The sequence below is a fragment of the Armigeres subalbatus genome, chromosome 2 (assembly GCF_024139115.2).
Source record: "Armigeres subalbatus isolate Guangzhou_Male chromosome 2, GZ_Asu_2, whole genome shotgun sequence".
NCBI classification, from domain to species: domain Eukaryota; kingdom Metazoa; phylum Arthropoda; class Insecta; order Diptera; family Culicidae; genus Armigeres; species Armigeres subalbatus.
Window position 1 is genome coordinate 428253097 of NC_085140.1, and position 12881 is coordinate 428265977.

The window sequence follows — 12881 nt, forward strand, 5'->3', positions numbered from 1 at the left end:
ATCCTCCCGAAATCCAGAGCTAGCAAGCTGAAAAAAGCAAGTTGAACCGAAAGCATTGATTAGAATCGGAAATCGCCTATTCTTAAGGACAGGCCTTCCGGAATCCAAATTTTAATCTACTCGCGTTTTCAATGGTACACCACTCAATACGGAAACAATGCACAACTGTCTTTTTTCTGTTATTTCAGAGGCTTGTCCTTAAGAATATGGGATTTCCGATTCTTATCAATGCTTTTGGTTCAGCTTGTTTTGTCTCACAGCATTAATTTGTAGGCACTTATAAGCAACGATAGGATGATATGCTTTTTGATGTGCGAACCATACAATGCCTCAGACAGTGTGATACAATTAATCGGTTGTAGAACACAATTTAGAATGGTACCACGCGGAACAAACCTTCTCGGGGCATGGTGTTTACCATTGGTGATAATCTGCAGTAGTGGTGCCCCTATTGGATTAGATGAAGCCATTGAAATCTTTTCCAAAACTCTAACCACCATGGAAACAGATTCGCAAAGTCCTGTGGTTCCTATTGAGGTGCCAGATTTGACGGAGGATGACGCGGAGGTTGGTAGTCATATATTATTGTCATCTATAACAGCACAGTACGATTTTTGTTTTCTAAACAGCAGATTCTCGATCAACTTGGCTTCAACTCATCTGCGGAAATGATGCAACATGAATATTTGTCAGATATCAAGTCTAAGATAATGCAGTATCAGCGCTTATATGGGCTGCCAGCGACCGGAGAGTTGTGTCGAGAGACGAAAATATCGCTTCGAAGACCGAGATGTGGAGTTAGTGATGTTGCCGCATATGGAGAGGACTACAAATGGACCAAAAACCTACTGACCTACTATGTAAGAAACTTCCCAGCGGGTGTTTCTATCGATTCCGTCAAAAACTTGCTGCGAACGGCATTCGATCAATGGAGTGCGGTGACCAATTTGGATTTCAACGAAACCGAGAACATGAATGCGGATATTGAAATTGTATTTGGAAGTCGACATCACCCACATCGATGGCAGTATTGTGGGTCTGAACTGGGGGACACCACCTTGGCACACGCGTTCTTCCCGCAGATAGGAGCAATTCACTTCAATACTAAGTTTTATTTTGGTACCCAAAATGAGGATGATTTTTTCAACACAGCTATGCATGAAATCGGTCATGTCCTTGGGTTGGAGCATTCGGTGAACCCTGCGTCGATTATGTATCCTTCACTAGTGGCCCGTTTTAGCGAGATACCACTGATTGACGTTGAGGTAACAGGAAAACTGATCACCTACTAATATTAGAATAATATTCTATCGAAATTGCAGAAAATTCAGTTCAAATATGGAAGACGTGAACGAGGCGAATCCACTCCAAGCCCCGCATTTTGCAGTTTGGATAAGTTTGATGCGGTTCTAAACGATCGGAACAAAGAATTATATTTTATCTCGGGAAAGTACTACTTCACGAGGAATTCCGCTCATACACCGGTTTTATTGAGCGAAAAATGGCCCGGAGTTCCCGGTAACTATATTCCACATTTTTTTTTTGTTTACTACTATGGGACACTTGTACAGCATTTTGAATTTTCAGATCATTTGGACGCCGCTATAACCATCGCTTCTCTTACGTACATGTTCAGGGGTGAAGAAGTGTGGGCTTTCGAGAACAACAAGTTGGAACTCGGATATCCCCGGAAGATACGGCACACATTTCCCGGCATACCGAAAAATTTAGACGCCATCTCTCGCTACAGGGAAAAGTACCTTTTCGCATTCAAAAATGAACATTATTGGCGGTATAATATGGAGAAGAGAATTGTGGACCACTCTGGAGAACTGACGGAGTTCGGTGTTCCAAGTCGAGTCGATGCCGCGGCGTTCAACGAGACGCAGAATGCTATAATTTTCTTCAAAAGCAACACACGATATGTATACGATTGTGACACTCTGCAAACGACAACGGACTATTCTCGTCCTCTTGGTTGCTGATTAAAATTGAAATCGAAATCAAGGTAGTTTATATGTTTAATAATTCCATTCAAACTTCTGAAGCCGTATTCCATAAAATATGAGTTAATATTTCAATAGCAATAAACTATTAGAAAAAATGAATTTGGGGAATCACTGCTCAAAATCGATGAACCAACCAATCCCGTAGGGGCATCGCAAGCACAGACATCATAATCGAGCAACTTATGGACTGGGCTATAATCCTCAGTTAAATTAAGACTTCACGGAGAGCGGACACGAGGGCCGCACAGCAGCTGTCGCATGATGCCACCGCACCGGTAGCAGCGGTCCTAGCGGAAGAGATTCATCTATTGGCCGTTGCCGACGGCGTCACTCAGCATAAAGTACTCACAGAGCGCCCTTCAGACAGCAGCAGCAGCCAAGTGAAAATTTCACGGAATGTTCGGACTAACGTTTGGTTGCTTTGATTAGAAAGGTGCATTGTGCATTGAAAATTGGTTCTTCTCAGAGCTAGTCTTCTTCTTCTTCTTCCTTTCTTACATACAAAAATGAGTTGCTCTGTGTTCGTACCCGCATAACTCGAAAACCGCTCGATGGATTTTCTTCATTTCTTCAGCAGATATGTTCATTGTAGTTTTCGACGGGTTTATATGTTATTCCCTCATGCAAAAATCACAAGTAAAGTTGAGTAAATTGTGAAAAACTAAAATTGTTATTCGTATGGAAATTTCGCATGGGCGGTTCAAAACGATCATTTTCGCCTACTATACAGGACAAGGTCTGCTGGGTCAACTAGTATTTTTCTTCTTCTTCTTCTTATATGTAAAAGTGTAACCATATAACTCGAAAACAGCTGGATAGATTTTCTTCATTCCTTCAGCAGATACGTTCGTTATAGTTTCCGTCGGGTTTATATGATATTTCCTCATGCGAAAAGCACGAGTTAAGTGGAGTAAATCATGAATAACTGAAATTAAGATTCGTATGAAAATGTCGCACAACGCACATTATCGCCTACTTCTTCTTCTTCTTCTTTTTATTGGCATTACATCCCCACACTGGGACAGAGCCGCCTCGCAGCTTAGTGTTCATTAAGCACTTCCACAGTTATTAACTGCGAGGTTTCTAAGCCAAGTTACCATTTTTGCATTGGTATATCATGAGGCTAACACGATGATACTTTTATGCCCAGGGAAGTTGAGACAATTTCCAATCCGAAAATGGCCTAGACCGGCACTGGGAATCGAACCCAGCCACCCTCAGCATGGTCTTGCTTTGAAAATGAAGCAGCGCACCATTAGCCCCGCCCTAACAGTGAATGTGAAAATACATAATCAAAATGTGCAGCCATATCGTTTACCGAAAGGGCGGAGGTAATGATGTTGCTTCATTAGATACAAGAAAGCTGCTATTTAGCGCGCGCGCGTCATTTTGTACGAGATCTCGCAAAGAGTGGTTAGAGCGGTCTGTACGGTGATCGTCCGATTGCTACAGAAAATACGGCGTAATGTTGGCGTGGAGCGGTGAATCATCGGTGGACGGGCCGGTAGTAGCATTTGTGGTATTCTTTGCATCAGTGGTGTCTGCAGAATTGAGTGGTCGGGAAACAGCTTTCCATTCAGATTTTAGTGGTTGCTTTATTGAAAATAAATCGGTTCTTGTCAGGACCACCATAACGTTTCAAAGAAAGTTAAGTTGTATTTTTTCCTAAATACAACCGATCAGTGTTGGTAGAATTATACTCAAATCTCAATCATCGAAGTCTCATGTGCGAGCTAACTCGCTTGCGATTTAGTAAGGACAGCATCGCTATTGAGTTTTTCGCATCGTTTCGCTCATTCGCCGAACAATGATTTCGTTCCAGAAAGCATCAAAATCCATGTTTTATGTTTACGTATTGATTTCCATTGTTTCAAGCAAAGAAAGTCAATTCGATTCCGCGCTTGATTTGAATCGCAGATGAGATTTGAGAATTTGAGTTTTTCCCAACACTGCAACTGATAGTGATTGGCAAATTCAAGGCGTCCGGTGAGATTTTTTCGCAAAATCTGAATTTAATTATGTGCTGCTAGTGATTTAAAATGCGTATTACTGAAACGAGTAACAAGAACAACTTTTTTCAAACTGCAACATTCCCTTTCACAAACATCATTTTCAATGCCTAAAATGATGCAAGTTTTTGCTTATCTTGCAATATTCAGTTTGTGTATCGTATCATATTAGTGAACTGAGAAATATTAGTTGTGTGATACTAGTGAATACAGTGAAGATAGGGTTCTCTTGTACAAATGGTGATATCTACTGAAAAATCGATTTATTTTCAATAATGCGCATTTTCAATCACTAATATTAACATAACCAAACTCATAATTTTTCGAGAAAATTTTACTAAATGCCATGAATTTACCACAGTCACAGTACAACCGCTTACTTTCTCCCGTATATAATGGTGGTCCTGACAAAAATCGATTTATTCTCAATAATATGCCTCTGCAATCACTATCAGCAACCACTAATTTTAATATTCCCTTAAAAATGACCATTCGGTTCTGCTGTCGACTAATTCACTTGAGTACTGTTGCCGTTGCTAATTTTTTCCCTTTTTTTATCCTTCATTGCATCAGATTGATAATATCACAAATTTACTTTATAAAATTACAAATTACAAACTCTAAATCAAATACATTCTTGTTTTTCCCTATTTCTGCATTTATAATTAGTTGAAAATCATTTAAATTGCTAGATACAAAATATTTCAAATTGTACACCATAACATTTGCTAGAATCCATAATGCCAGTTTTTCATTCTTTTTCCCAATCATTTCATTTAATAATTCCAAGGGGTCTATTACATCAATTATCAATTTTTTGATTATCAAGGTTAAAGCAAAACCCCAAACAACACTTAAATTTTAACATTTTTTTAAACGGTGCTCAACATCATCGATTTGATCGCATACATTACATAAATTATTTTCTGTTCCTCGAATTTTATGCTTGAAAAGTTTGCTACGCGTAGAAATCAATCGGTTTTTGTCAGGACCACCATTTTATACAAAGGAAGATTGAGCCGAAACGAATTTTCTTGGAAGTGCAAATCATAATCGCTTGACGTAGGCACAACGTTACATTCGATAGCAGAATCACACGCGCTCTTCGGGTGGGAATTGTTCATTTAATTATTCGCTTGAGAATGAAGTTAAAGTAAGAGTCTCTATGTCTCTAAGAACTGCTAAACATAAGCGCATAATTTATGACGTTCTGTGGAAAACACTCATTTTCATTCCCTATTAATAATATGTACAGATAAGCCGCATATGGGACGTCTAATAACTACAGTTTCATCGCAACGGTGGCATTAATAGCAGTTGTAGGAACCTAAGATCAGCGTCAGTGAATATATTCAGAATCGCAAAATTAAATGATTCACACGAAATATTTTCTTATAAAAAATACTTTTTGGATAATGGTTGCACGATGAACATTATTTTAGGGACATTAGGTAATTTTCTGCGAAAATTTTCGAAAAAAAATGAATCTTTATGATATTCAAATAGTTCTAAAGTATTATTGCAAAATACCAACCGTATTACCATATCGGATACTCATTATGGTCCACAGGAAAATCAAAAAATGTTAAACAATCGAAAAAGTGATTTGAGTTTGGCGAATATTGCCAATATATGACAATAAGTGCAAACAATAGCTTTTTTCAAAAATCGCTTTATCGGAGACAATTTTTTTTAGAATTTTGGGATGTTCTACAGAAATGCTCCAGATGTGATTATCTTTCATATAATTTTTGAACACCATAACTTTTCGAATATAGTGTTTATTTTGTTTGATTCTGTAGAGGCCCTAATGGTCATTCACCCTAGCATTTGACGCTCAAAAAAATCAATCGTCCAAAGTGACACCTTATTTTGCATCACAGCATGCGCCTCAATGGGCTAGAGCAGCGGCTCTCAACCTGGGGTACATGTACCTCTAGGGGTACCTTCGCTGGTCTCTGGGGGTACCTCAGACAAAGATGCGTGATGGCGGATGTTGTACAGTCGCCTCTCCACATCTCGATATTGAAGGGACCATCGAGATAGGGAGAGATCGAGGAATGGAAGGACAATTGAAATGGGTACTAGATCCAAAAAAGCTCGTTGCTATGAAAAACGACAACAAAACAAATGTCGTTTCCTGTTGCTGATGTGTTTGTTATTGTCCAAAGATGGTCTAGTAGCCCAAAAATCTGACCATATCGACATAAGGAGAGCGAATCCTGAACAAAATATGATCAAAAAAAAACTAGCAACATGTCTGCTTGTGACAAACTGGGCGTCGCGTCGATTTCAACACACTATTAGAGAGGAGTGCAGCGCAAGTTTTCTTCAAAATCGAAACATCGTCACATTTGGCCACATGGATGACGGTTTTCAAGAAGTCCATAGTAGCCCAAGAGTTCCTCAGATACTGCACACTAATTACGATTTTACTAGCAAAAACAATAAGCAATCGATGTACAGAAATAAGACAAAAAGATTGATAATCCGATGTTGATGAAGCTGGCATACTCAAACGCAGAAATTCCTTTAGTCTGAATATGGGTATTGAACTTGCGAGATGATTACAGATTAAGGGTATGCGATAACACACTTTTTCCTAACGAAACGAAACGAAACGAAATTTAAAATGTCTATGTTGATTCGGATCGAAACGAAACGAAATATAGATTTTTTTCGAAACTTCGAAACGATACGAAATCAAGGTTCATTAATTCCGAAATTTTTCGAAACGAAACGAAATTTTATTTTTTTTTTCCGCGGAATTTTTATTAAATTCGTTTTACGTTATGTACGCAATTCTGATTTCACTTTTTCGAAGTCAAATAACTGTTTTGCGACCAATAAAGTTATAATAACAGAAGAGGCAGTCTGTAATAAATCGCAGCATGTGATAAATCGGCGATAAGGCAATACCCCAGCTCCCGAACCTGATCAGTTTTATATCAGTAAGTATATAAAAATATAGAAATTGTGATATTTTTCATATACGGATTCAAATTTCGTTTAAAACCTTAGTTCACTTAAGAATTATATAATTATGCTGAAGCATACTACATATTGTCTTGTCAGCGTAAGTTTTATAGTGTTGAGCTAAGTCAAAATTAGAAAATGAATGCTTAGGTTTATTTTTTTATTTAGTGGGATACTCAATTATGTATCCACATCTGCCAGGCGTATACGCAAATAGAGAACTGATATTACTAGACCAACATTTGAAAAGGGCGTAACAGCCAAAACTTATTCCTTCTTATTCGTCCACATATATAACATAGTTTTTCTCATTAGGGTCTGTTCACAAATTACGTAACGCAAAAATCAGAGTTTTTGACCCCCTCCCTCCTCCCTCGTAACAAAAAGTAACATTTTTGGTACCCCCTTCCTCCCCCATGTGTTTTTTTCCCTTCTCTGAAGCATATGGGTTTTGGTATTTTTTGAACACTGTTAGAATAGGGACGCCACATGATCAAAAATCAAGAATATCAAGAATGCAGCTAGTAGAAACGAAAATAGAATTTGCGATCATAACCATTTACAAAGTTTTGCGGAACTGTGGTGTCGAGAAATACAATATTCGCTTGGTATTTTTACATATCAGTCCCTCTATGTCAGCATGCTTGGTTTCGATAAGAACTAATATACGATAACGATAAACAGCAATGAATTATTGACAGTGGCTGGTTTTCTACCCGCCGCTGCCACATCCAGGCGCTATAGTATATGCGCAAAATAGCCAGCATGAGTTAACCGCCAGAAATTTGTATTGCGAAAGACATCTAACGCGGGTTTTCTCAAAATTAGGAACTTTTCATGAAAAACTATTTGGTGCCGGTTATGAAGGAAGGTCTGCTACTACGCCTACCAAATATTTTTTTCAATCAAGGTGCTTAATTTTGAGAAATCGATCCTTAGATGCCATACGCCATACTGATTTCAGAAAGTTAACTCTTGGTGTGCCGCTGTAACCACGCTCAAAGCAGGCTTTCATGACTTCAATCAATGATTAAAAAAAGACATTCAAATAAATTTGTATTCGCGTTATGCGTAACATTTGGTATTACCCACCCCTTCCCCCACCTTTTAGTGTAACAAAGTATAACCAAAGTTGGACCTCCTCCTCCCCCCAAAAGCGTTACGTAATTTGTGAACAGACCCTTAGAAGAATCCTGTGCACCTTTCTAAAATGCATAAAAAATCTCAAAAATTAACACAACAGCCGAAGTCAATAACCTTACTTGCTTCAAAATTTCCAATTCATGACCAATACCTAACGATGCTCCTTACTGTCAATTTAGGATTAGGAGCGGAAAATTAGTTTAACACTCATTGTTATAAGAGACCGAGGAATGCTCTGCATCTCCGTTAGCACTACGGGAAAGGAATCATTGGTTAGTTGAGAAGGTAATTCATGTGAAGCCCCTTGGTAGGCGACTAAATATTTATTGTAAACGAAGTTATTTTGAAAACAAGAAGACGAAGATTGTGTTTCAAATCATTCTAATGCAAGATCAATGTGCTTCGTTTAATAAGCTTTTACAACACTATCGATTCCGTACTAAAAAAAATTGTGCTCATCGATGCAGACATTAGTTTTATCACTTCGCGTTCTCCAACACTAGCTGGCGTGATCAACATCAACACGATCGATTGCACACTATGGTTAAACAAATTTTTGCTACGCGAGGTAGATTTATTCCACTTCGCGTTCTCCCGGACTAGCTGCCGTCCCACGATCGATTTCGCATTCATATTGTGCTAATAGTAAAAAAAATATCACGAAATTTAGATTAGAATCTTGGAAACACTGAAGACATTTTATAGAAGAAAACTACATACGTACTTGTCGACTAAAAATGGGGTTATGAAGTAAGGGTTAATTAGAAAAAATTGTATAACCTAAAGTTTTGAAAACAACTTTACGATTTTGTTCAGCGGCGCAGCCAAAATTTTTGATAATATAAAGTCTGGTTCAAGTTTAAATTTGTTTCGAAATTCCGCGGAATTCCGTTAAATTTCGTTAAAAGCTAGCTTTTTCTAGCGAAATTTTTGCAATTTTACGAAACGAAACGAAATCAAGAAATCAGATTTCACTATGCTCAAATTCCGCGAAATTCCGCGGAATTTCGTTTCGAACCACCTGAAACGAAATTTTTCGAAATACCGCATATGCTTATTACAGATACATTTTTGTAAATGGATTTTCGAACTGGAGCTACCATTAGCCTAAAAAATTAGTTCAAGACTCATGATAAAAATGAAAATTATGTCACAATGATGAACAAAAAAAAAATGCATTTTTAACATCCCCTTGAAAATCCCGGAAAATTTCCAATCCTCGTAAATCGATGATTTAGGTTGCCCAACCCCTGTACATTCTTGACTTCTCTAGGCAAAATTACTAGCCCAAACCGGGTCTGGTCTTGAAGCCAGTGAACTTCAGCATGATCTGATTTGTAGCAATGTATAATTTTGGTGAGCTATGGACTGTTTCTCAATTAAAAATTCCAGAATACACAATTCTCAAAAGCTCTATCAAAAAATTCATTCACATTTTTGAGAACAGGAAATCAAATTTCATAGAAGCTGACACCTAGTAATATCCTTTAAGAACATAGTTGGAACAGTACCACGATCGCAGTCAAGATGGCACCGGACCTTCCATGGGCCAACCCCACACCTCCCACGGTGCCCCCAGAAGCGAATATTATCGCACTTTCATGAACCTCCGTGGTTTTCTCACGAAAAGAAAGGTTTGAGCACCAGGAAAAGGATGCGGGGTGTTTTAAAATCTTTCATCGGTGAAATTTTGAATAAGCCCTATTTTAAAATTGTATGATTTTCCCCATATACATACATGTTAGCTGCAAAATATAAATATATAGTGTTTTCCTTTTCAATAGTAATTAAATCAAGTATTGTTGAAATGCTAGCAGCAATACAAATAAATGAATGTTTTTCGACATTCGGGTAATGTGTCCAGCCCAAGTGAGTCTGTCATACAATAAGACTGGTCGAACTATGAATGTGATGGTACAACAGTGCTGAACGCGTAAGTTTTTGCTCTTAATTGCAAGTTTTATTCTCCAGATTAGACAATCCAATGTTTTCAAGGTAATAAACCCATATGTCAAGACATGTTATAATATTGAGTGATATGTTCATAATGATCATGAAGATCGATCACACGAAAAGCGGCGCAACTTAATTTACGCTCTGTGTTTGGAAAGGAAATCCTAATAAAAGATGTGAGCAAAAGCCAATTCACTATTGCATTATCACGAAAAATTCAACGAATTTTATTGAATAATAGGTATTGTAAGAAAAGTGTCACATGTAAACATAATAAATTAAAACAAGCGTAAAATATTTGCTTTCCTAATGCATCAGTAATTGTCTGAGCACAGAGATGTAAATTTGAATGATTAAAATAAGAACAAATCACTGGTTACAAGAACTTACAAGGACAGATAAATCAACCCAAAACTTGAGTTCAAAAAACCTACTGAAGAGAACATCGCTACAAAATTTACCCAAAATTTGGGTAGTTTTCCCTTTCTTTGATTCTGATAGAACGAGAGCAAGATGCAAGCACCTCACTGGGGTAGTTCGGCCCAATAACCCAAATTTGAGTATATTTAATATTCTCAATTTTCTGTGTATCATAGTTTACTTTGGGTAAATTAAACTTAGCTTTCAGTAAATTGTGATTCAAGGCAAACTACTTAGTGCTAGAAAAGTAATTTTATTTAAAATTGCGTTATTGGCCTAAAGTACGGTTTTGACTGAAGACAACCCTACCAACCCACGGGTAGCTTTGGTTTTCCGTGTAGCAAAAGACTCAATACTTATGTAATCTTTAAACGACCAGCTTAACATGGCTAGTTTCACTCACTTAAATGAATAGATCCTTTTACTTTCCCAAAATGGGTTAATTTTCCAGCAGAAAGAAAGAGATAGCAAACAAAAGTACCCATTAACATTGGCATTTGCACACATTTTTGGCTGGATTGGCTTTCCAAACACAGAACGCAAACTAAGTTACGGCGCTTTTCATGATCGATCTTCATGACTATTGGGAACATATCACTTACTCAATATTATAACATGTCTTGACATATTGTTTTATTACCTTGAAAACATTGGATTGTCTAATCTGGAGAGCAAACTGTGCAATTAAGAGCAAAAAATTACGCGTTCAGCACTGTTGTACCATCAGATTCATAGTTCTACCAATCTTAATGTATGACAGACTCACTTGGGCTGGACATATTACCTGAATGTCGAAGAACATTCATTTATTTGGAAGATTTCGTATTGCTACTGGTATTTCAACAATACTTGATTTAATTACTATTGAAAAGTAAAGCACCATATATTCATATTTTGCAGCTAACATGTATGTATATGGGGAAAATCATACAATTTTAAAATAGGGCTTATTCAAAATTTCACCGATGAAAGATTTTAAAACACCCCGTAACCTTTTCCTGGTGCTCTAAGCTTTCTTTTCGTGAGAAAACCACGGAGGTTCATGAAAGTGCGATAATATTCGCTTCTGGGGGCACCGTGCCTCCCGCACCCCTCTCATACCAGCATTCGAATGCTTCGAACAGCATCGAACAAAAGTTTAATATTCAAATTACTAACCTGTTCACAGCACATTTATTCACTTCCCGTGATAATGAACATGTTTATCCAAAGAGTCCTATGTATTTCGGCTCGAATAATATCATAAATCAGCAGTTTCGTGCCAATTTATTAGCCGTTCGCGATTTGGTGAGTTTATCACTTCACTCACTCCTCAAAGGGCACTGAAAATATCAAGTTTTTACTCACTTCTTCGTACATGAACACCCCGGAATGTTGATGGAATGCAAATTAAACATCAATTTTCAAAATCAGTCACTTGTTTAAACCGAAAACTTAATATAAACTGATATTTTTTGCCCAAAAAAAAAAACGATTAAAATCTGATCGCGGAGCGAATGTAAACAACGGCACCGGCAGCAGCAAACTAATAAACAGGGTGGTTCAAAAAATAATTTTGCTCCGCCACGCTCAGTCGATTATGATTTATAATTTGGGGGTTATCCGATGGTTTGGGCTGGTTTGATTAGAGGCTTACCGTGTACATGTCGTCATAGCTATTATGAATCCTACAAAAATCAACAAGGCGTCACCATAGCAGCAATTATCAAAGCTTTGATCCGTCCAACGTTTCACGAATCAGCAGTATCAGTTTCGCCAGAAAACCATGTTCTTGCTTAATTTGTCATAATTCATTCCGTTTCACTGAATCGTACGCCGCCTTGAAATCAATAAACAGATGATGTATCTGCAAGTTGTACTCCCGGAATTTATCAAGGATTTGTCTCAGGGTAAACATTTGATCAGTCGTTGATCGACCCTCACGAAAACCTGCCTGGTATTCGCCGACGGAGGACTCTTCAAGCGGTCTCAATCTGTTGAACCGAATTTGGAACATAATTTTAAACGCCGAATTAAGGAGGGTTATTCCTCGGTAATTGGCGGTGTCTCCAGGTGTGCTTTCCGATGTTCTGCCGTGCAAAGTAGGTGCTGCTGATAGCCATCCCTCTGGCAGCAGCGAAATTTACTAGCCGAAGGCCGTTGGTAGCGGAGTTAAGACTCTTCCTACCGATTATGGAACGGAAAAAGTCCTCTCTACCGACCTGAGCGTTAGTGTTTCCGATAACAATTTTCACGTCAAGCTTTGGGCACTCTCCATAGACTTTATCAAAACATTCAAAAAGCGTCGTCGGATCTATCGTATGTCGGTGCGTAAGCGTTGATTAGGCTGTAATTGAAGAATTTGCCTCGTATCCTCAATACACAGATTCGT

The 12881-nt window shown here is 38.0% G+C and overlaps 1 protein-coding gene across 2 annotated transcripts; it reads left to right on the forward strand.

Moving 5' to 3' along the window:
- Positions 1-297: 297 nt before the first annotated feature.
- Positions 298-2618, forward strand: LOC134217903 (collagenase 3-like). Of its 2 annotated transcripts, none has more exons than XM_062696741.1 (4): positions 298-567; positions 633-1265; positions 1323-1518; positions 1588-2618. In XM_062696741.1, exons 1-4 carry the CDS (start codon positions 310-312, stop codon positions 1983-1985), a joined length of 1485 nt encoding a protein of 494 aa, XP_062552725.1. In that variant the 5' UTR covers positions 298-309; the 3' UTR covers positions 1986-2618. The 2 variants fall into 2 exon arrangements, with proteins under 2 accessions (XP_062552725.1, XP_062552724.1); XM_062696740.1 differs by having other exon boundaries at positions 301-567; positions 630-1265.
- Positions 2619-12881: the final 10263 nt, after the last annotated feature.

What these genes read in the sequence shown, in the direction of transcription:
- LOC134217903 (XM_062696740.1), top strand. Translation starts at nt 310, where the DNA reads ATGTGCGAACCATACAATGCCTCAGACAGTGTGATACAATTAATCGGT. An exon ending in TACCACTGATTGACGTTGAG is followed by an intron (nt 1,266 to 1,322) that starts GTAACAGGAAAA and finishes TCGAAATTGCAG; the next exon opens with AAAATTCAGTTCAAATATGG. An exon ending in AAAATGGCCCGGAGTTCCCG is followed by an intron (nt 1,519 to 1,587) that starts GTAACTATATTC and finishes TTGAATTTTCAG; the next exon opens with ATCATTTGGACGCCGCTATA.